A 22,808-nucleotide genomic window follows, 5' to 3' on the forward strand; every position below is an offset into this window, starting at 1 on the left:
GTGAGTGACACCCTCCCTCTCTAGGAGCTGAGAGCTTGATGGGGGCGTAGCACCCTGAGACCCGATCGGCCTCTCCTGACCTGGAATCACTGCAGCAAGGACAGTCAGGCCCTGTCTTCTCAGTGTGCCACACCCAAGGCCAGCCTCCCACCCACGACACCCAAGGCCAGTCTCCCACCCACGAGAGTGAGGACTGGGCAGGAGGAGGGAGCCCCACCCCTCCACCGAACTCCCCAAGGACGTAGCCCCAGGAGCTGAGGGCGGAATGTGAGATGCTGATGTCAGCCCCTTTCTAGGGAAGAAGCCCCCGACTGGGAGCTGTGGATGGGGCGGGGGTGGGGGTGGGGGGCTGTGTCCGTGGCTGCAGCCATTCCACGCGGAGTCTCCCGCTGGCCAAGCTGAGGAGGAGGATGCAGTCTTGACACAGATACCACAAATGCTCACCTTTCTTACAGAATTTTCACATATAAATAGATGTTTCTTCGTTTGCTGTTTGCTCTTAAGACCATTTCCCAAGGCTTTAAAAGGTCAGGGGTTTTAACATTTTCACCAGTTTCCTGGGTCAGCTAAGCGCATCCGCTCTGAAGCCCGAAGTGATCACCATTAAATCTTGCTGGTTTTTTGGGTTTTTCCAACAGGAACTGGGCCTGTTTGTCAATATCCCTTGCACCCACTTCTGTGGGTTGGGGCGGGAAGGGTGGCCTGGGGGATGCCTCTGGTCCTGGGAAAGGAAGGGCAAGGCGCCCCCGGCCCTCCAGGAGGCCTGCGCCAACCCCGCGTCCCCTCTCCCCGCAGGGCGAGTGCTCCCCCAAGTGCCGCAGCCTGTTCGTGCTGGAGACCGTGTGCGTGGCCTGGTTCTCCTTCGAGTTCCTGCTGCGCTCCCTGCAGGCCGAGAGCAAGTGCGCCTTCCTGCGCGCGCCGCTCAACATCATCGACATCCTGGCGCTCCTGCCGTTCTACGTGTCGCTGCTGCTGGGGCTGGCGGCGGGCCCGGGCGGGACCAAGCTCCTGGAGCGCGCGGGGCTGGTGCTGCGGCTGCTGCGTGCGCTGCGCGTGCTCTACGTGATGCGCCTGGCGCGCCACTCACTGGGGCTGCGCTCGCTGGGCCTGACCGTGCGCCGCTGCGCGCGCGAGTTCGGGCTGCTGCTGCTGTTCCTCTGCGTGGCCATGGCGCTCTTCGCGCCACTGGTGCACCTGGCCGAGCGCGAGCTGGGCGCGCGCCGCGACTTCTCCAGCGTGCCTGCCAGCTACTGGTGGGCCGTCATCTCCATGACCACCGTGGGCTACGGCGACATGGTCCCGCGCAGCCTGCCCGGGCAGGTGGTGGCGCTCAGCAGCATCCTCAGCGGCATCCTGCTCATGGCCTTCCCGGTCACCTCTATCTTCCACACCTTCTCGCGCTCCTACTCCGAGCTCAAGGAGCAGCAGCAGCGCGCGGCCAGCCCCGAGCCGGCCCTGCGGGAGGACAGCACGCGCTCGGCCACAGCCACCGAGGACAGCTCGCAAGGCCCCGACAGCGCGGGCCTGGCCGACGACTCCGCGGACGCGCTGTGGGTGCGGGCAGGGCGCTGACACCTGCGCCGCCCGCACGGAGACCCTCTGCTCCCTCCAGCTGCGGGGTCGGGACCCCCGAGGTGCGCCGAGGGGTGGGGGGCGTCTGGCCCGGGGGAAGGGCTCCTGCCGGCCGCGTCCTCGGCCCTCGTGCGTGAGCAGCCCCAGAACTTGGCGGAGCCCTGCCTGACTCCCCGCGGCAGCGCTGGGCGAAGTCACTGGCCTGTGTCCTCCTGCCCCGCCCCTTTCGTTGGATTTTTAATTTTCTATGCCTAGCTAAAAATAAATTTAGTAAGTCCCAGAAATTCCATGCTTGCTGTGGATGACTTCGTCCCCCTTCTGACTTTTCCTGCCTCCGGCCAGGGAGGAGGGAGCGCGGCCCCTGCCAGGCCCCCATGGCATCCGGAATGGGCAGGTCCCTGCGGAAGGAGGCCCTCCACATCCACCTCTGCCCAAGGACACATCACCTTCCCAGGGATGGGACAGAGGTTTGAGCCGATGCTCACAGCACCCCCAGTGCCGCCCCAGCAACTGCCCTTTCGGGGGTCAGGGAAGAGGGTTCCAGCCCTGACCTCTAACCTCCATCCCCTGACACCACCTCCCTAGGGAATCTTCAAGGCTTGACCTCCGGGAGAGTGACAGGGGCCTCCTAACATTCCCTCTGCACAAGGTTTGCGTGTGGCATTGCAACCCTTCCACGGCCTTGTTCCCCTGGGACCCTCCTGTCCCAGAGCATGGCCTTGTTCTTCTGGGCCTCTCTGCAGTTCCTTCTTCTGGAAGGAACTTTCCACATCGCGCTGCTCTATACGCCTTCATTTTAATGAGTTCATCCAGAAAACCTGAGACATGGTGGCCGCAGCCGGAAGCAGGAGGGGGACACCTCACCAGAGGGTCCCACTGTCCATTACACGGCAGCAGGAGTCTGTAGGAGATGCAGGTGTGGAGAAAGGGTAGGAGACGTGCATGGCCCCGGTGAGTGCCTGAGTGCAAGCCCCAGCCCCTTCTCCATGGCAGGCAGCAGCCCACCAGGACCACCTGGGGCTCAGACCCGCCTCCCCCGACAGGCAGGTCAGCTGGTGCCCCAGGTGCCCACGACACAGCTGGGTCTGGGGACGCCAGGCACACAGCGCAGGGGGATCTGGGGACTGGCTGTGCACTGAGGGCTTCCTCTCACAGTGACAGCCTTGGCTGTTGCTCAGGAATGAGCAGAGCTTGACTGGTCTGAGAGGCCCATGCGGAGGACAGCCCGAGGGGCTACACGCCGAGGCTGGTGCCCCCCACCCTCTGCTGCTTGTCCCAGCGTTGCTGGTGACCCCCAAAGACAAAAGGATTCCTCCTGTGCGGTGAGGTGCTGACCACCACAAAGACCCCCCAGAAATGAACACAAAAGTTGTTTTTCCTCAGAGGGTCAGGTCAGAGGTGAGGGCCAGGTCAGAGGTGGGGAATGATGGGGGATAGGTCTCGGACCTGCCCCTCCCCACCCAGGGCTGCAGGGTCCGGCAGGGGAATCCCAGAGCCCTCCAGGACCAGGGCCCACCAGAGGCCACCCTGGGTCACCAGGATGGGGGTGCCAGGCAGTTGTGCTGAGACTGGGGTGGGGGTAATTTCCTCCTGAGCAAGTGGCCCACCCAGCCCCTGGGCGTCCTTTTCACTCTACAGGTGCCCGGTGGGCCACCCTCTCACACAAGCCCCTGGGAAGGGCACAGGGCTGGGGCTCAGGGCAGGCCTCAGTTTCCTCATAGGGTGAGGGGAACGTGAACTTCCCGGGCTCCCACAACCCTCTCTCTCCCACAGAGGGGCCCTCACTGGGAGCCCTCTTTGGCCTCCTGCTTCCCTGGTGCTTGTTGCTTAAAACCATCAGAAGGCATCACAGGGTGGCAGTGACCTGAGAGTTCAGAAACAGCCATTTCCACCGCTGCTCCCACCTGCCATGGCCCTCGCAGTGCGGAGTTGAGACCTTGCTCCCCATTTCCTGTTAAAACCCGGTGGCCCAGAGTGGTCCCCAAGAACCGCCTGTCTCCACACCCTGAAGACACACAACCCCATCCCTGCGCCAGATCTGTGGTTCATCTGGCACCGCCCGCCAGCACTTGAGGAGGGCGACTTGCATCTGAGACGTTCCAGACACGCTGGCCTTCATCTCCAGTCTTCCCCCAGGCTGCTGCCTGGACGTGGCCTGTGCCCTCTGCCATCTCCTAGTACCCAGATGGGCCCTTCAACCCAAATCCTGCCCTGCACCCACACACCTGGTTTTTTACTGGACAAAGAAACTCACATCTTGCCTTCAATGTAAGCTACACAGAAAAAAATCGCTGTGCACACAGCTCCATCTGTATGTGCTGCTCCAAGATCGCAAATCTGGAAACACTTCTCTTGGCCTTTACAGGAGACGCTTCCCATGCTCTAAGCCTTCGGTGGTGGGAGGGAGAAGGGCGGATGTGGCCAGGGCAGCCGGAGGCAGTGCCAGACCCGTCTGTGAGGAGCCAAAAGGACCCCTGGGCTGCCGGCCCACAGGCACAGACCAGTGACAGGTCGAGGGGGCTGGGCTGTTGTTTGGGGCCCTGGAGGAACCTGGGTCACAAAGGGGCCTTCTAAGGTGGCCCAGGATACAAGGGTGTGTCTGGGCAGAGGCCAGGACCACAGCCAGATCCTTCCCTCTGCCCAGGGCCAACTCATAGCACACGGGATCCACAAATGGTTTATTGATTCCAAGTCACCACACAGGGTACATTCAGCAGTCACCGCGCCTGCAATTGGCGACATTTAATGTGAGGCAATTACCGCTACAGACATCTTGCTTCATCTTAAAAAAATAAAAATTTTCAAAGCATCTCACAGGCCAAAGAGCTAAGCAGGACCCTCACTCAGACATTCAAGAGTGTTTCCGAGGAAAACTCAGGAGGAGGAGGCAGCGTGGAACATCTTCCCATGGCCACAGCCCCAGCCACAGCCCCGGCATAGAGCTCAGAGGCCTGCAGGAAGCGGCCCCTCCGCCTGCGGAAGGGAAGATGATGCCTGTTGGAGCCGCATGGAAGCATCCAGAACTCTGAGGCCTGGGGGCTGGCTGCAGTCAGTGCAAGGCTGCTGACACGGTGTGACCTCTTGCTAAACTGAAAACGGGGTGGGGGCAGAGCGTGGGGTGACAAGGGTCAGACTGGCAGCTCCCACTGCAGCCACCACTGTGGGAACCGGCACACGGGTGGGCAGTGGACAGGACAGGATGCGGCAGGCCCTGGCACCCCCCACTCAGGAATTTGCTTTAGGCCAAAAGCCCAGGGCAGCAGGGTGAGGGGCCATCGGCCAGGACCTGCACGGCAGGGGCAGCCCCCTCCACTCCCTGGACCCGAGACTGTCTCTCTCCTGGAAGATGGACATCAAAACTGCATCCGGAGGTGCAGTCGGCACCCAGGAGGGGGATCTCCGCCAGCAGAGCCCAAGAGTGGCGTGCGGGCTGCGTGTGCACAGCCTCAGCCCGGCCCCCTCAGCCTTCGCCCATGAGGGCCTCCACGTTGTCTGATGGTCGCTGGCATCTGCCACGTCCCCAAGGACTCGAGGAGAACCAGAGGCTGACAAGAGCAGCATGAGCTAGCCCTGGCGATGCTCAGCCGGGCTGGACACAGCGGAGCCACGAGGTGTTCGGGCCTGGCAGCTGCTCCAAAGGCCCAGGAAACACCAACTGTCAGAAAACCAGGAGCACGGTGACCCTGCGTCTGCACAGCTTCCTTTCCATGTGTACCAGGCAGAGGAAGCCCCGGCCCTCCCCTGTGCCGGACCCCTGGGTAGCAGAGGCCACCCTAGTCCAAGCAGGGTGTCTGGCCAGGGTCTCACGGGGTCGAGGGCTCTGCTCACAGGCCTTGCAGGGTCTCCTGAGGTCACCCCAGCTTCAAGGTTCGCTGCTGCTGGCCCACGTGTCCACCTGGAGCAGGTTCCTGCGGGCCACCTTCCGCTGCCCTATGTGTACCTTGGGCTCAGACGGTGTTTCATGAGAGGAAACGGGAAAAACACTTGCTTTTTATATCACCCTAAAAACATCCAAAACCCTCGGGGTCAGATCCACGCTGGCTGTCCCCGCTGAGCACAAACAGCGTCCCAGCCCCACCCCCACCGCCCACCCAGACACACCCCACAGAGGCTGATGGAGACCCCAACACCCGTATCCCGTCTCCACCACACCTGCAGGGGCCACAGCACCCACCCTCCCCGCAGGGAGGCCAGAGCCCACCAGTGCCTGCGGCTGGCGGTCCCACATCCTCGTCCTCCCCACTCTCAGAGGGCCTTGGTGCCAGCGGGATGCACGGCGTGGGGCACCGGCTTCTGGGGGTGGCGGGCGAAGGCGTAGGCCTGCCCCAGGATGGCCAGGTCCACCAGCACCTGCAGCAGGCCACACACGGAGAACTGCAGAGGCGCACCCTTCAGCAGGAAGTAGGCCGTCTTGAAGGCGTCACCGCTGGTCCACATGAGCACCATCTTGATGCTGTGGAGACACAAGCAGGCGGTCAGCGGTGGGGAGGGCGGCGACCTGGGGCTCAGTTAGCTCAGAGGCCTGGGGCTCAGTCAGTGGGGAGACCTGGGGCTCAGGGGCACCCGGGGGACTAAGGGGTCACCCAGGCAGTCTGCGGGGAGGCCCAGGGCTCTGTCAGCAGTGGTGGGGGCGGCAACCTGGGGCTGAGTCAGCCGGGAGGCCTGGGGCTCAGGGGGCACCCAGGGGACTGAGGGGACACCCAGGCAGTCTGCAGGGCGACCCAGGGGGTCAAGGACACCCCAGGGGGTCAGGGGGATACCCTGGGAGGTTGGGGCCTGCCTGGGTGGGGAGTGCTGCCTGACCCCAAGGGGTCAGGGACACCCCAGGGGGCCAAAGGACACACCCTGACCCTGCCTGTCCCACGCAACCCCCACCCTTCTCTGTGGCCTCAGGAGCTGCCGCCTGGCCGGGGCTCTGCAAGCCCAAGAACAGTGAGAGCAGCTCGAGGCTACAGCGGGAGGCAGAGGTCAGGGCCTCTGACAGCGAGATCAGCTCGAGGCTACAGGGGACAGCAGGGCGAGCAGCTGAGGTCAGGGCCCCTGGTGGGCGGTGGCGATTCTGGGAGGGGCCAGGCCTGGGAGGGTGCTGAGGATGCAAATCTGCGCCCCCGGGCACACAGCAGAGTGGAGCAGAGCAGCTGCTCTTGGGTCTCTGCCGGCCTCCCTCCCTGGTGATAGGCACAAACCTTCCTTTCCTGGAGCGAACAGGGAGTAGCCGCCACCCACCATCCTAGTCCGAGCCCGCTTCCCCCACCGCTGTGTTCATGCTCTGGCTTGCCTAGCAGTGCACGAGTGCTGCTGCGCTTTCCCATGTGAAATGTTTAAATCAGCGGCCGCTGACCCTTCCACAGCTCCTGAAGCCAGAGGCAGAGCCTGGGTGGGGAGCGCTGCCTGGACAGAAAGGACAGGACACAGCCGTCCCCCACCCTGGAGCCTCCGTCCTGCTAAGCCAGGGTGGGCACCTGGGTGCCACAGCCGCCCTGCATGAGGGTCTTCAGGCACAGCCATGGCCAGGTGTGTGGGTCAGGGCTGGAGCTAGGAACGCGCAGGAGACAGCCGGCATCTGCACCCCCTCCTCTCTCCCAAGCCCACAGTGCTCGGCTCTGGAGCGTCTTGTTGGCCTCTGAGAACATAAATCTGGCTTTATCATGACACCCACTGGGAAAAACCAGGAGGCTTTGGGACTGTTTCCACTTGGGTCGGTTTAGCTAAATTACAAGGCTTTCCCGTGACCCACAGAGTACATTTTCCTCCCATTTTTTATTCTCTGGGATGTGTCTTCCCCTGGATGCAGCTCCAGCTCCATAAAATCCAGTCTCTTCCACAGACAAAAAGACAGGGTGGTGCCTGGGTAGCACCACGGGGAGGTGGTGTGGGCCCCTCGGCCTCTCACACACCCCAGCAGTCAGCCCAGGCTTCGGAATCCCCCCTGCCTCCTTTAGGCCGGGGCAGGGCTGCACAGCTGACTTGGGGTGGGGCTCCCAGCCTGGGACCACAGCCTCGGTGCAAAGGCGCCAGCCATGCACACAGCAGGCGCCCGAGCATTGCGCAGTGAACCCGCCGTCGGTCACCTTCGCCCCACACAGCTTCCGGTTGACCCCTCACACCAGGATGGGCAACAGAGCGCTCGCCTGACCTTCACACACGGCTGAGATTTCCCAGGATGTGCTTGCGAACAAGACTCAAGGCCTGAGAGCCACCACGCCTGCTTCAGGGACGGGCTGCTTCCCACACAAAGCCCGTGGCTTTATTTGGCATGCAGCATCAGCTCACACTTGAGTTTCAACACTTTGTTTTTAATCAGTTGATAACTCTGTGTAAACACACACACACCCACACACACACACACAGACACACACAATTTCTGGCTTCTCTTGAAAAAGAGCCTTTTCAGATTTTAGATTATGCATCTAAAACTTCCTTCATAGATATGGGTTATCTATTTAAGAGTTATTCAAGTTATTTCTTCTTGGGTTAAAGGAATTGGTCCATTTTATCCAAATTTTCAAATGTATGGGCATGAGGTTGTTCATTGTACTCTTTTGATGACTGTGGGGTCTACAGAATATCCTCTTCCATACCAAATACTGGGGATCTGTGCTTTTTGGTCATTCTGGCCACTGGTTTATCAGTTAATGATTTGTTCCAAAGAACCAGCTTTAGGTTTGGTTTTTTATATTTGCTGAAGTTTTGTTTTCATTTTTGTTGCTTGGTGTTAGCTCCATTATTTCCTTCCTTCTGCTGGCTTGGGGTAACTTTGCATTTCATTTTCTAGTTTCTTAAGCTTAGACTGATGATTTGAGAACTTTCCTTTTCTAAAATCAGTATTTCATACTACAAATTTAACTCTAAGCATTGCTTTAGTTACATCCCACGAATTTTGATATGGTGGTGTATTTTTCAGTTCAAAATATTTTCAATAGTTTGCTTTGCGACATCCTCTTTAACAGATTGTTTAAAGGTGTGTTGTTTAGCTTCTAAATCTTTGGAGACTTAAGATCTATTTCTGCTATTAATTTCTAGCTTAATTATATTCATAGAAAATACTTTGGACAATTTCAGTTCTTTTAAAAAAATTCTCATGACCCAGGATATGGTCTGTTTTGGTGAATGCCCAATGGGCATCTGAAAAGAATGCGTACATTCACCTGGTTGTTGATGGTGTTCAGATTTTCTATACCCTTGCTAACTTTGTCTACTTTTTCTATCAGTTACTGAGGAAAGCTGGAGTCCCTAAGTGCAACTGCGGATTTGTCTTTGCATTTCTCTATCAGTTCTGGCCTTATGGACTTCCAGGCTCTGGGGTTCCATGCATACACACTCAGAACTGTTGTATCTTCTTGGTGAATTCACCAGTTTATCATGATGCAACATCCTTTTTTATTCAAGGCAAATGTCCTTTACTTTGCCTGATATTAATACAGCGACTCCAAGCTTTCTCTGATTCATATATACATCTCTCACTACATGGCCTCCTGGGCAATACATCCCTGCACCCCAGCATCCGCCATGGATGTAATTAGACTTAAAGTGAGTTTGCTGTAAACAGTAGGTAGCTGAGTCTTGCGTTTCCTTTTAAATTAATCGGAACACTGCTATCCTTTAATTGGTATGATTAGGCCATTTACATTGAATGTTATTATTGACATGTTTGAATTTAGGTCTACCATTTTAATTTTTTTTGTTCCCAGCTTGTCCCTACTGTTTTATTCCTGCCTTCTTTTAGATTATTTGAAATTTTTAAAATATCCCATTTTAATTTATCTATTTGATTTTTCACTGTATCTCTTTTTTTTTTTTTTTTTTTTGGGGAGAAGGAGTCTCACTGTCGCCCAGGCTGGAGTGCAGTGGCGCAATCTCAGCTCACTGAAAACTCTGCATCCCCGGTTCAAGCAATTCTTCTGCCTCAGTCTCCCAAGTAGCTGGGACTACAGGCGCCCGCCACCACGCTCAGCTAATGTTTTGTATTTTAGTAAAGACGGGTTTCACCACGTGGCCCAGGCTGGTCTCAAACTCCTGAGCTCAGCCAATCCACCTGCCTCGGCCTCCCAAAGTGCTAGGATTACAGGCGTGAGCCACCGTGCCTGGCCTGTATAGTTCTTTCACTGCTCTAGGGCATTGGTTCCCAAATGGGAGTGATTATGACCCCATCCTCACACCCCTGCCCAAGGAAACATCTGGCAATTTCTGGAGACATTTTTAGTTGTCACAACTGGAGGAACACTGCTGGTATCTAGTGTGTAGAAGCCACGGATGCTGTTAAACATCCTGTAATACCAAGATAGTCCCCCACAATAAGGGATTCTCCAGTTCAAAGTATCAATAGTGCTGCTGTTGAAAAATCTTATTCTAGGGACTATAATATATTTAACTTGTCAAAGTCTCCTTAGGATCAATATTACTTTAAGTGGAATGCAGAAGTCTTAGCACCAAGTTCACTATAGTCTCCCTCTTTTACATTGTACTTGTCATGTATAGCTACGTTCACTAAAAACCCCACCAGACAATGTTATATTTTTTGCTAACTTTCACACACATTTTAAATAACTTAAGAAGAAAAATATATATATTATATTTACCCAGATATTGGCCATTTCTGTTGGTTTTCCTTCATTCCTGGAGACCCAAGTTGCTCTCTTCCAGCGGAAGAACTTTTTTCAGTATTTCATGTCGAGTAGCACTGCTGCCCATGACTTCGCTTCGTTTCCTTTCATTCGAGAAGGTCTTTATTTTGCCTTGATTCCTAAAGGATTTTTTTTTTTTTTTTTTTTTTTCTGAATACAGAATTCTGGGTCAAACTTTCTTTTCTTGCAGCATCTGAAAAATGTGCCACTTCCTTCTGACCTCCCTCGTTTCTGGTGAGAAACTCATAGTAATTTGGATCCTTTTCCTCTGACTGCTTTTGACATTTTTTATTTGACTTTGATTCTTACCAGTTTGATTGTGATGTGATATGTCTGGGATTCACTGAACTTCTTATATCGATGTTTGTCTTTCACCAAATTTTGAGTGTTTTCAGCTCTTATTTCTTCAGCTATTTTTCCTCTGTGCCACACTCTTTCTCCTCTCCTCCAGGCTCAGATGACGGAATATTAGACCCTTTGGAATTTGCCCCGACTCTGTTCATGTTTTTGTTAGTTTTTCAATTGCTTCCTGTTCAGAATGGACATTTTTTATTGATCTGTCTTCAACTTCACTATTTCCTCTCATCTCCATTCTACAGTTGTGCCGTGAAATACATTATTATTTAGATTATTGTATTTTTCAATTTAAAATTATCTATTTGGTTTTTTTTAAACTTCTATTTCTCTGTGGAGATGTTCAGTCTTCCCACTCATTCCAAGAACATTTGCTCTTATCCGTTAGAGCACAGTTACAACAGTGACTTCAAAATCTTGGATAATTCTGATCTGTCAGCCCGAGTTGGTTTCTATTGACTGTCATTTCCATTGGCAGCTGAGAAACTCTAACTCTTCATACATAACTTTGGTTTTTATCTTGGACATTCTGAACATTATGCAGTGAGATGTGAGTCTTCCATGGCTCTATCAACAGTGTTGCTTTTCCTGCTACCAAGCACTTCACGTGGTTAGATTCAGGGCGCGAGGTCTGACTTGTTTTTGGCGGACTGCAGTTCAATTTAACTCCATTTCAAAACCTTCCTTTTGCTCTTTGGATCTGTCCTTCATATGCAACACTCAGAGACAAGACTGGGACGACACTGAGTTCACAAAGCTGTTGGGATGTAGTTTAGGGCCAGATCTATGCATGTGCAGTTCAAGGGTGAGTCCAGAAACTTCACCACAGTGTCCTCAGTCTTCCTCACCACAGAGTCCCCAACCTTCCCCACAACCTCACCAGAGTCCCCAACCTTCCCCATCAGAGTACCAGAGTCCCCAACCTTCCCCATCAGAGTACCAGAGTCCCCAACCTTCCCCACACCCTCACCAGAGTCCCCAGCCTTCCCCACCATCTCACCAGAGTCCCCAGCCTTCCCCACCATCTCACCAGAGTCCCCAGCCTTCCCCACACCCTCACCAGAGTCCCCAGCCTTCCCCACCATCTCACCACAGAGTCCCCAGCCTTCCACACACCCTCACCAGAGTCCCCAGCCTTCCACACCATCTCACCAGAGTCCCCAGCCTTCCCCACAACCTCACCAGAGTCCCCAGCCTTCCCCACACCATCTCACCACGGAGTCCCCAACCTTCCCCACCATCTCACCAGAGTCCCCAACCTTCCCCACACCCTCACCAGAGTCCCCAGCCTTCCACACCATCTCACCACAGAGTCCCCAGCCTTCCACACACCCTCACCAGAGTCCCCAGCCTTCCACACCATCTCACCAGAGTCCCCAGCCTTCCCCACAACCTCACCAGAGTCCCCAGCCTTCCCCACACCATCTCACCACGGAGTCCCCAACCTTCCCCACCATCTCACCAGAGTCCCCAACCTTCCCCACACCCTCACCAGAGTCCCCAACCTTCCCCACACCGTCACCAGAGTCCCCAGCCTTCCACACCATCTCACCAGAGTCCCCAGCCTTCCCCACACCCTCACCAGAGTCCCCAGCCTTCCCCACAACATCAACAGAGTCCCCAACCTTCCCCACATTGCCACGAGAGTCCCCAACCTTCCCCACCACCTCGCCAGAGTCCCCAGCCTTCCCCACACCTCACCACAAGACTTTTTCTAGTTCACTGTCTTCTAAATTTGAGCATTTTTTTCGCATCACACATGAATGAACTAAGCTGTAATTTAAGGCACGTTTAAGCTGTAATTTAACATTCTCATTCTAAAAGAGACCATACGAACTACACAAATCCTATATAAAGGACCAAGCACAGGTGTAAAATAGAGAAACGTGGCACCCTGCAGAATCTGCCGACTGTGTCTATTTTGCCCAGGGTTTCCCATATGGCTGGGCGTGTTCCAGTGTAGACGGAGGAGGCCAGGGCACGTGTTCCAGTGTAGACGGAGGAGGCCAGGGCCCGTTTGCTTTGGCTGCTTTGACAGACAATGTCCCTCCTCACAGAGCGGCCACACAAGTTAACTGTGAACAACTTTCAAACTATCTTCAGTGAAACAGTCAAAGCAAGCAACCCAAACCTAGAGAGACAGCTTTTAGCTCCCATTGTAAAATCAGGTAAAGCCATGTGGTCTGCAACTTGGAACGCCCCCGGCTGCCAGGTATGGCTGGGGAAGGGCTGAGAGGCTCACTGCAGCACCCACACCACGGCCTCAGGTGGGGACAAGTGGGAAGGTGATGCCTGAGCCCGGCCCCCAGGAAGGAGGAGCAGAGCCTGGAACAGCCTGGGCTGCTTTGCTGTCCGGAGGGAAATCAGGGGTCCGGGCCACTCCTGAGGCCCCAACCACAGGGAGACCCCAGGCCCATTCAGAGTCCACCGTAGGAGGGGGCTGGTTAGCCCTGAGGGGCCAGTGGGGACCTGGACACCTCCTTTCCGTCCCCTTCCTTGCTGACGCCTCCAACACACAGAACCCCAGGGAGCCAGGCAGACCAGGAGGCAGGCGGCTGGCCACCCCCCGTGAGGATTCCGCAGTGGCAGAGCTCAGGCCTGCACACACCAACAAAGACAGAGGCAGATGCTGGGCTCCAGAGTTCCAGCCGGGACACAGCCCTGGTCAGACGGGGGCCGGCAGGACGTGCAGCTGAAGCCTGATCCCAGGACCACCTGTCCCTGTCCCCAGGTCACCACCCGGCGCCCTCACTGTTAGCGTCCCCGGGGCCCTGACACACAGGTGCGCTCTGCAGCATGGTAACTGCAGGCACGGAGCCATCACTGGTCTGGGCTCTGCTGGCTGCGGGGACATTCCAGCTGCCGGGACGCTCTGTCAGAGAAGATGGCTCCACCACCATGGCATGGGGACTGGAATCCCAGCCACCCCCCACCCCCCACCCCCCTAGCTCCATCATTTAGAGGGCAGGGGAGCAGGGAGGGGACGGAGCAGGCAGGGGATGGCAGCAGGGAGGGGACGGGAACAGGGAAGGGACGGGAGCAGGGAGGGGACAGGAGCAGGGAGGGGACGGGAGCAGGAAGGGGATGGCAGCAGGGAGGGGACAGGCGCGGGGGGACAGGAGCAGGGAGGGGACAGGAGCAGGGAGGGGACAGGAGCAGGGAGGGGACGGCAGCAGGGAGAGGAGCAGGGAGGGGAGCAGGGAGAGGAGCAGGAAGGGGAGCAGGGAGGGGACGGGAGCAGGGAGGGAGCAGGGAGAGGAGCAGGGAGGGGACGGGAGCAGGGAGGGGATGGGAAACAGGCTCGCAGCTCTGCAAATTATTAAACAGGGTCACATCCAACCGGCGATTCCACCCCCAGGTAGAAGGGAAAACTATGTCCACATAAAAACTCGTTCATGAGTTGTCCACTGCATGTAACAGCCTAAACATTAAACAACCAAATGTCCCTCAGCTGACGAACGGAAGAGCAAACGTGGCAAATCTATGGAGGGAACATTTTTCAACCACAAAAAGGAAAGAAACACTGACGCCTTCTGCAGCATGGATGAACCCTGAGAACACGAAGTGCAGGGAAAGAAGCCAAGCACAAGGCCACGTATCATCGCCAGGCCACGTGTCACCAGGCACCACTGATGTGACGTGTCTGGAAAGGCCCATGGAGATGGGAAGTGGAGGAGTGGCGGTGGGGGTGAGGAGGCTGGGGTGGTGGGAATGACTGCCAGTGGCCGTGGGGTTGCTTCCTGGGGTGCGGAAAATGTTCTGGAATTAGACCGTGGTGCTGGCTTGGTGGCCCCGTGAGTATGCTGTGATGTGAGTCACATCTCAGGCGGGTCACACTTTGTAATGTTCCAGAGCCTCCGCTGAACCCTCCTGTCACACGGGCCAGCCTGCGTGCACCGAGCTCGCTTCATGTTAACCCAGGCGTCCTGTGCAGCACTCACTCCACTCGGAACCGCAGGGGCCTGCTCTGCATCAAAGGCATAAGGAAAGGCACAGTGGGTGGGGGGGGGGGTCCGAGTGTCATGAAGACGTGGCCCCAGGGGAGACATGCCACACGCCCAGAGGCTGAGGACCCACACAGCCTGCTCTAGAGTTTGGGTAAGAGCTCGGCTTCTGGATCCAGCCCATGTCCTGGCTGGACATGGGCAGCCTCAAGGGATGAGGACTGACGTAGTTCAAATCCTCTCCTTGCGGGGCGGCCTGAGCCTCAGCTTCACCTGCCGCAGGCACCATGCCACGCCTGCCTGGTCACCCATCCTCACTCGGTCACCGTGGTCACACACTGTTGGGGTCCGCACAGGCACCCGCCCAGGCTCTTCCACAGCCACGGTGTCTGTATTCTGCATTTCAGGCTCCTCCCCATCTGTCAACACCGACGCACCCCCACTGCCCTCATCATCTACACCCACCTCACCCTCCAATCCTTGTTAGGGAACAGTCTTCAAATCCAGTAAAAACTGGAGGAAGAGGAATGCAAACACTCTCAGAGAATCCGCCCTTCAGAGCCTGCTGTGTTAATTAGCAAAGCTGTTTCTCAAGCTTTATCACATCTCATTACTGGTTCAGAACCTACACCACCACGTAGTATTTTCTAAAGGGAAGTCACTGTTCAAAAACGCCTCTGGCAGTTGCTCCAAGGTAGAAACCGTGTGTGCATGGCTGTGTGTGTGTGTGTGTGTGTGTGTGCATGGAGGCAACTGTGCATGCCGGCCTGTGCACGTGTGTGCAAGTACATGAGACGCAGGACTTTCCAGAAGCAGGGCTGCTATGAGATCAACTCGGGAGTTCTTGAGTCGCTTCCTATCAAACATCCTAGAGACCTTCGGTTTAATGTGGAGCTGAGGCTGCGGGTCCCAGGGCAGACTCCAGGCAGCATCTATGCCTCCCTCACCTAGGGCAGTGGCACTAGCAGGTCCCTGAGAAAAGGAGCTGAAGTTCAGGCTGTCACGTTTCAAGCTCATGTCACCATTCGCCACCAAAGTCTTGATTGCTTGTTTTTTTTTTTTTTTTCATGGAGTCTCTCTTGCCCAGGCTGGAGTGCAGTGGCGCGATCTTGGCTCACTGCAACCTCCGCCCCCCAGGTTCAAGTGATTCTCCTGCCTCAGCCTCCTGAGTAGCTGGGATTACAGGCGCCTGCCACTACACCTAGCTAATTTTTGCATTTTTAGTAGAGGCGGGGTTTCACCATCTTGGCTAGGCTGGTCTTGAACTCCAAACCTTGTGATCCACCTGCCCTGGCCTCCCAAAGTGCTGGGATTACAGGCGTGAGCCAGCGCGCCCAGCCCAAAGTCTTGGTTTTTTAGGTATCTGTAAGTACGTGTGTGTGCACATTTTAAATACGTCATCTTAAACATGACCCTGGAGATGATACAGGAATCACACATGATCGATCAAACCTGCGTTCAGAAACCACTACCCACAATGGCGTCAAGAATCACAAATCCTGACAGGGCTGGGGGTACCGCGACGCCCCCATCAGGCAGGTCGGAGCACACAGGAACCTGAGACATCTCTGACCTGCCTCCAGACGGGGGGCGGTCTGACAGCAGGAAGTGGGGGGTCACTCCAGCCCACCCCAAGGCTGCCGTGGACCGGGAGGAACAGGCAGGTACCACAGGAGCACCCAGAAAGTGGCAAAGGGGAGACACCCCCTTGCCCAAGCCGCGTCTGGAGAGCGAGTGGAACCCAGGCCGGGGAGGGCTGAAGATCCACGGAGCGGTGGCCTGGACCCACGCGGAGAAGCCAGAAGACCACACAGCAAGGGGGGCAGAGGTGGAGACCCTGTGCCCACAGGCCCAAAGAGATGGAGCTTCAGACGCACAAGCGGAGCTGGCTCCAGACTCAGCCCTGCCCAGAGGGAGCCTCAGGAACAGCCCCCAGGTCGCCGGCTCTAGTCCTGCAGGCCCTGCCTTCCCCAGGCTGCCAGGTGGAACATGGGGGGCCAACACCCCGTGGCGTCTCAGGTTGTGGAAGGCAGCTGCTGGGCCTCCAGAATTCATGCTCGGGTGATGCTAAAACCCAGGGCCAAGGTGAAACGCGGCGTCAGAGCAGCAGAAATAAGGACGTGCGGCACAAAGGCTGGGCCTGGAGTGGTCTTGTTCCCTTTCCCGTTTAGTGAGAACCCTCCCAAAACCTTCCTTCAGACCATGCAGAGGCAACGTCCCCACAAGACCCCCGACTCGTCCAGCCAGGCATGGGGTCAGGCTGGCTGTGTGTTCTAGCGGCAAACGCCTTCTGTGTTCCAGTGGGAAAACCGCTCAATGGTCACTCTTTTTTTTTTTTTCTTTTATTATTATTATTATTATTATTATTATACTTTAGGTTTTATGGTACATGTGCGCAACGTGCAGGTAAGTTACATATGTATACATGTGCCATGGTGGTGCGCTGCACCCACCAACTCGTCATCTAGCATTAGGTATATCTCCCAATGCTATCCCTCCCCCCTACCCCCACCCCACAACGGTCCCCGAAGTGTGATGTTCCCCTTCCTGTGTCCATGTGTTCTCATTGTTCAATTCCCACCTATGAGTGAGAATATGCGGTGTTTGGTTTTTTGTTCTTGCGATAGTTTACTGAGAATGATGATTTCCAATTTCATCCATGTCCCTACAAAGGACGTGAACTCATCATTTTTTATGGCTGCATAGTATTCCATGGTGTATATGTGCCACATTTTCTTAATCCAATGGTCACTCTTAAAAGCGCAGACCGGATGAACGGGGCCACAGGATGGCGAGCAGCACGGGCGGGGCCAGCCCCACCCCCTCCCCATCCCCCCGGGGCCAGGCCAGGGCCTCAAAGCAGAGACTCTCTGGGGTTGCCCCAGGGCTCATTAACGTAACTACAACCACACACTCCATCACTCCCAGCCGACCGGATGCTGCTGCTCCTGGTCCCCCTTCCTAGCGAGGATGCACAGGGTCTCAGCGGTCCCGCACTTGAAGCTGGCTGACCTCTCTGCCCACTTGCTCCGCAGAGGCTGCTCCACCTCCCTCAGCCTCAGCCTCAGGACCCCCTCCAAGCCCTCAACATGCCAGCTGTGTGGGTCGCCCGTCTTCTGCCTGGCCCTCCCAGCAGGGACAGAGGCCAAGCCTCCCGCGGCCCGATTGGGAGATGGGGTGCCTGTGACATCCTGTCCCCAGCCACGCCTGAGGTTTATAAAAGCAGAAGGAAGCCCAGGTGATCTCACAGGGGCTTGGCGCTCAGCCAGGGGGCGGAGCAAACTCAGAGGTAGAACACCTGCACCTCCTGGGATCCCTGAGACACATTCCGAGTTCCGCAGCCAAGAAGTGTGCAGGCAAAGGCCCATGACCCCGGCTCCCATCTCGCCCACACAGCACCCTCGATACTATTTACATGTGTGTACGTGTATCCGCATCCCACACACACGGGTTTTCATCCACGGTTCCAGGCTGGTAACTCCCACAGTGCTTCTGTACCCGCGGCGCTCCCGTACCCACGGCGCTCCCGTACCCGCGGCGCTCCCGTACCCGCGGCGCTCCCGTACCCACAGTGCTTCTGTAGCTCTTGTCATGACGTTGGGGTGCTTTAGGCCTCAGAAAACAGAATCTCTCTGACCTTTGCCCTCTGTTCACCTGCCCAGGCAGGACTCTAACCCTCATTCCAGAGAGGGTCTTGCCCACATCCTGGAGGAAGGAGCCTGCAAAGAGGCCAGAAGAATCTCAACAGACCCTGCTGGGTTCACGTCGCACCCTTAGGTCCAATCACATTTCAACACCATTGTCCATCACGCCTGTCCAATGAGATCTCCCAAGTAGACAGGGTTTGGGAGACTCCGGGGAGAGCTGAATTTGCAGGAGCTGGCAGGAGGGTGAATAGGAGCTCATCTGTGTGCCGGGAGGGCGGCAGCCCTATCCACGAGACCGAGCTCCTGCCTGGGGACCCCTCCACAGCTCCCTCTGTGTATCCCCTCACTCGGTGGTTTATGTCTGTCCTTTAAAATGCTCTTTGTAAAATATCAGTAACCGTGTTTCCCAGAGCTCTGTGAGCCGCTCCAGCAAGCTGACAGAGCCCAAGGAGGGGTCATGGGACCCTAACATGGCCCAGAAGTTCCAGAGGCCCAGACTTGTGATGGGTGTCTAAGTGTGGGTGGCATCTGGCGCTGTCTCTGGGTCAGGACAACCAGCGGTGCCCGCCGCAGGACCGACTGCCTGCTTGGTGCTGGGGAGAAGCCCGCACACCGCTGCACACCCGTGTGTGCTGCTTGTTGTGAAGTGAGAACAGGAAAAGCACGTCCAATGTGTTTCTTCCACACACAGACCCCCCTTCCACAGGCATTTCTGGAGCCTTCCCCGTGTGAGAGAAGGGCAGACCTCGGGGCCTAAGACAGGCCTGCCTGCACGGCCGCCTCGGCCAGCATCTGGAAACTTGGGTTTGAAGAGGATTCCCACATCCCCCCAGCCGACGGGGCAGCCCCTGGGCTGAGACCTTGAACAACATGCCTGCGCTGAACAGCAAAACCTGCTCCCCTGGAATCGGGAGCAACGGCTCCCGCCAAGCCCGGGGCCCCTGTGAGCAGCCCCCTCAGAGGCCTCACCAGGCCAAGGCCACACACCGCCAGCTCCTCGTGAGAGGGGCCAGGAGGCCGGCATGTGGGGTCCGGATCTGCTAGACCCTCACCATGAGGCTGTGGTGACACTCAGGAGGGCACAGGCCCGGCACCCGGGCACCTCCCACAGATCTCCAGGTCGCAGGCCCGGCACCCGGGCACCTCCCACAGATCTCCAGGTCGCAAGCTCGGCACCCGGGCACCGCCCACAGGATCTCCAGGTCGCAAGCCCGGCACCCGGGCACCTCCCACAGATCTCCAGGTCGCAAGCCCGGCACCCGGGCACCTCCCACAGATCTCCAGGTCGCAAGCCCGGCACCCGGGCACCTCCCACAGATCTCCAGGTCGCAGGCCCGGCACCCGGGCACCTCCCACAGATCTCCAGGTCGCAGGCCCGGCACCCGGGCACCTCCCACAGATCTCCAGGTCGCAGGCCCGGCACCCGGGCACCTCCCACAGATCTCCAGGTCGCAAGCCCGGCACCCAGGCACCTCCCACAGATCTCCAGGTCGCAGGCCCGGCACCCGGGCACCTCCCACAGATCTCCAGGTCGCAAGCCCGGCACCCAGGCACCTCCCACAGATCTCCAGGTCGCAAGCTCGGCACCCGGGCACCTCCCACAGATCTCCAGGTCGCAAGCCCGGCACCCAGGCACCTCCCACAGATCTCCAGGTCGCAAGCCCGGCACCCGGGCACCTCCCACAGATCTCCAGGTCGCAAGCCCGGCACCCGGGCACCTCCCACAGATCTCCAGGTCGCAAGCCCGGCACCCGGGCACCTCCCACAGATCTCCAGGTCGCAGGCCCGGCACCCGGGCACCTCCCACAGATCTCCAGGTCGCAAGCTCGGCACCCGGGCACCTCCCACAGATCTCCAGGTCGCAAGCTCGGCACCCGGGCACCTCCCACAGATCTCCAGGTCGCAGGCCCGGCACCCGGGCACCTCCCACAGATCTCCAGGTCGCAAGCTCGGCACCCGGGCACCTCCCACAGATCTCCAGGTCGCAGGCCCGGCACCCAGGCACCTCCCACAGATCTCCAGGTCGCAAGCTCGGCACCCAGGCACCGCCCACAGATCTCCAGGTCGTAAGCCCGGCACCCAGGCACCTCCCACAGATCTCCAGGTCGCAGGCCCGGCACCCGGGCACCTCCCACAGATCTCCAGGTCGCAAGCTCGGCACCCGGGCACTGCCCACAGATCTCCAGGTCGCAGGCCCGGCACCCGGGCACCTCCCACAGATCTCCAGGTCGCAGGCCCGGCACCCGGGCACCTCCCACAGATCTCCAGGTCGCAAGCCCGGCACCCGGGCACCTCCCACAGATCTCCAGGTCGCAAGCCCGGCACCCAGGCACCTCCCACAGATCTCCAGGTCGCAGGCCCGGCACCCAGGCACCTCCCACAGATCTCCAGGTCGCAAGCCCGGCACCCGGGCACCTCCCACAGATCTCCAGGTCGCAAGCCCGGCACCCGGGCACCTCCCACAGATCTCCAGGTCGCAGGCCCGGCACCCAGGCACCTCCCACAGATCTCCAGGTCGCAGGCCCGGCACCCAGGCACCTCCCACAGATCTCCAGGTCGCAGGCCCGGCACCCAGGCACCTCCCACAGATCTCCAGGTCGCAAGCCCGGCACCCAGGCACCTCCCACAGATCTCCAGGTCGCAAGCCCGGCACCCGGGCACCTCCCACAGATCTCCAGGTCGCAAGCCCGGCACCCGGGCACCTCCCACAGATCTCCAGGTCGCAAGCCCGGCACCCGGGCACCTCCCACAGATCTCCAGGTCGCAAGCCCGGCACCCGGGCACCTCCCACAGATCTCCAGGTCGCAAGCCCGGCACCCAGGCACCTCCCACAGATCTCCAGGTCGCAAGCTCGGCACCCGGGCACCTCTCACAGATCTCCAGGTCGCAAGCTCGGCACCCGGGCACCTCCCACAGATCTCCAGGTCGCAGGCCCGGCACCCGGGCACCTCCCACAGATCTCCAGGTCGCAAGCTCGGCACCCGGGCACCTCCCACAGATCTCCAGGTCGCAAGCTCGGCACCCAGGCACCTCCCACAGATCTCCAGGTCGCAAGCTCGGCACCCGGGCACCTCCCACAGATCTCCAGGTCGCAGGCCCGGCACCCGGGCACCTCCCACAGATCTCCAGGTCGCAAGCTCGGCACCCAGGCACCTCCCACAGATCTCCAGGTCGCAAGCCCGGCACCCAGGCACCTCCCACAGATCTCCAGGTCGCAAGCCCGGCACCCGGGCACCTCCCACAGATCTCCAGGTCGCAAGCTCGGCACCCAGGCACCTCCCACAGATCTCCAGGTCGCAAGCTCGGCACCCGGGCACTGCCCACGGGATCTCCAGCTGTGGGGTGGCTGGGGACGCCACATTCCGCCGGACGAGGCCCACATCCAGCCAGGGAGCCCACACACAACGCCTGCCCTGAGACCCACTTTCTCTCTGGGAGCATCCCTGCCTTTCGGGCCCCACACCAAAGCCCTCAGGGCTGCCACTGCCCAACCCAACAGTGAGGGAGCCTGTTCCAGCCATGGACACCCTCTCAGGCCTCCACGCACCGTCGCCTGAGAAACCCCAGCAACCCCCGTGGTCTTGATTCGCTGTAATCACACCAACCAGGGCAGCCCAATCCCCACCTGCACCCCACACCACACCCCAACTTGTACCTACCTCACACCCATGCCAGCACCCCACACCTGGACCCATGGCCCCACACCTCTACCTACAACGCACACCTAATACGCCCCACACCCACACCCATGCCCCACACCCATACCTACAACGCACATCCCTACCTACAACCCACATCTGTACCCCACACCCCAACCCGTACCTATACCTCACACCCATGCCAGCACCCCACACCTGCACTCCATACCCCACACCCCAACCCATACCTACACTTCACATCTGTACCTACGTCCCACACCCATACCTACACCATACACCCATAACTGCAACCCACACCCATACCTACAACCCACATCTGCACCCCATACCCCACACCCCAACCCGTACCTACACCCCACACCTGTGCCTACAACACACACCCCTACCTGCAACTCACATCTATAACCCTGACCTGTACCTACATCTCACCCCCTACCACCACCCCACACCTGCAACAAGCCCTCCTACCTTTACCTATCACTGGCAACTGAACCTACACCCCACACAACCCCCGGCCCTCACACCTCTGCCCACACACCAAACCTGCAAATACTCAGAGGTCTCTGGAAGCACTCAAGGGAGTGCTGTGGCCCCTGGGCACCGGTTCTCCAACACAAAAACACGCCAGCCCCTCTCTTCCAGGCTGTTTCTCACAAATAACAAATCCAAGAATAACATTCCCTCCAAATCACAGCCTCAGCATCTGTGTCGGAGACCAGACTCAAGCAAAGTGTGGGGGCCCAGGGCGTCCTCAGTGAGAAGCGGGCACCGGGGGGGGGTCCTCAGTGAGGAGCGGGCACCGGGGGGGTCCTCAGTGAGGAGCGGGCACCGGGGGGGGGGTCCTCAGTGAGGAGCGGGCACCGGGGGGGGGGTCCTCAGTGAGGAGCGGGCACCCGGGGGGGGTCCTCAGTGAGGAGCAGGCACCGGGGGGGGGTCCTCAGTGAGGAGCAGGCACCGGGGGGGGGGTCCTCAGTGAGGAGCGGGCACCGGGGGGGTCCTCAGTGAGGA

The 22,808-nt window shown here is 58.2% G+C and overlaps 2 protein-coding genes across 11 annotated transcripts in view; one reads left to right on the forward strand and one right to left on the reverse strand.

Moving 5' to 3' along the window:
• Window positions 1-1,854, forward strand: part of KCNG2 (potassium voltage-gated channel modifier subfamily G member 2) — a 37,535-nt gene extending 35,681 nt beyond the window's left edge. Inside the window, exon 2 of the mRNA XM_024236096.3 lies at window positions 796-1,854. Coding sequence (XP_024091864.3) covers window positions 796-1,572 — 777 coding nt within the window. The 3' untranslated portion in view covers window positions 1,573-1,854. The remainder of the gene's footprint in view (window positions 1-795) is intronic.
• Window positions 1,855-4,238: 2,384 nt separating this feature from the next.
• Window positions 4,239-22,808, reverse strand: part of SLC66A2 (solute carrier family 66 member 2) — a 51,151-nt gene continuing 32,581 nt past the window's right edge. For 5 of the 10 annotated variants that reach the window (XR_008516076.2, XM_054538135.2, XM_024236064.3 and 2 more), the window contains 2 exons: window positions 5,774-6,025; window positions 4,239-5,573 (listed from right to left, as the gene is read on the reverse strand). Coding sequence is in view for 9 of the 10 variants with exons in the window: in XM_054538135.2 (XP_054394110.1) it covers window positions 5,818-6,025 (208 nt within the window). In the remaining variant the exon portion in view is untranslated. Of the gene's footprint in view, window positions 6,026-22,808 lie in introns of all 10 variants that reach the window. The other 5 variants (XM_024236065.3, XM_054538139.2, XM_063716974.1 and 2 more) reach the window with 1 other exon arrangement.

Source organism: Pongo abelii, chromosome 17, assembly GCF_028885655.2.
Source record: "Pongo abelii isolate AG06213 chromosome 17, NHGRI_mPonAbe1-v2.0_pri, whole genome shotgun sequence".
Classification (NCBI taxonomy): Eukaryota; Metazoa; Chordata; class Mammalia; order Primates; family Hominidae; genus Pongo; species Pongo abelii.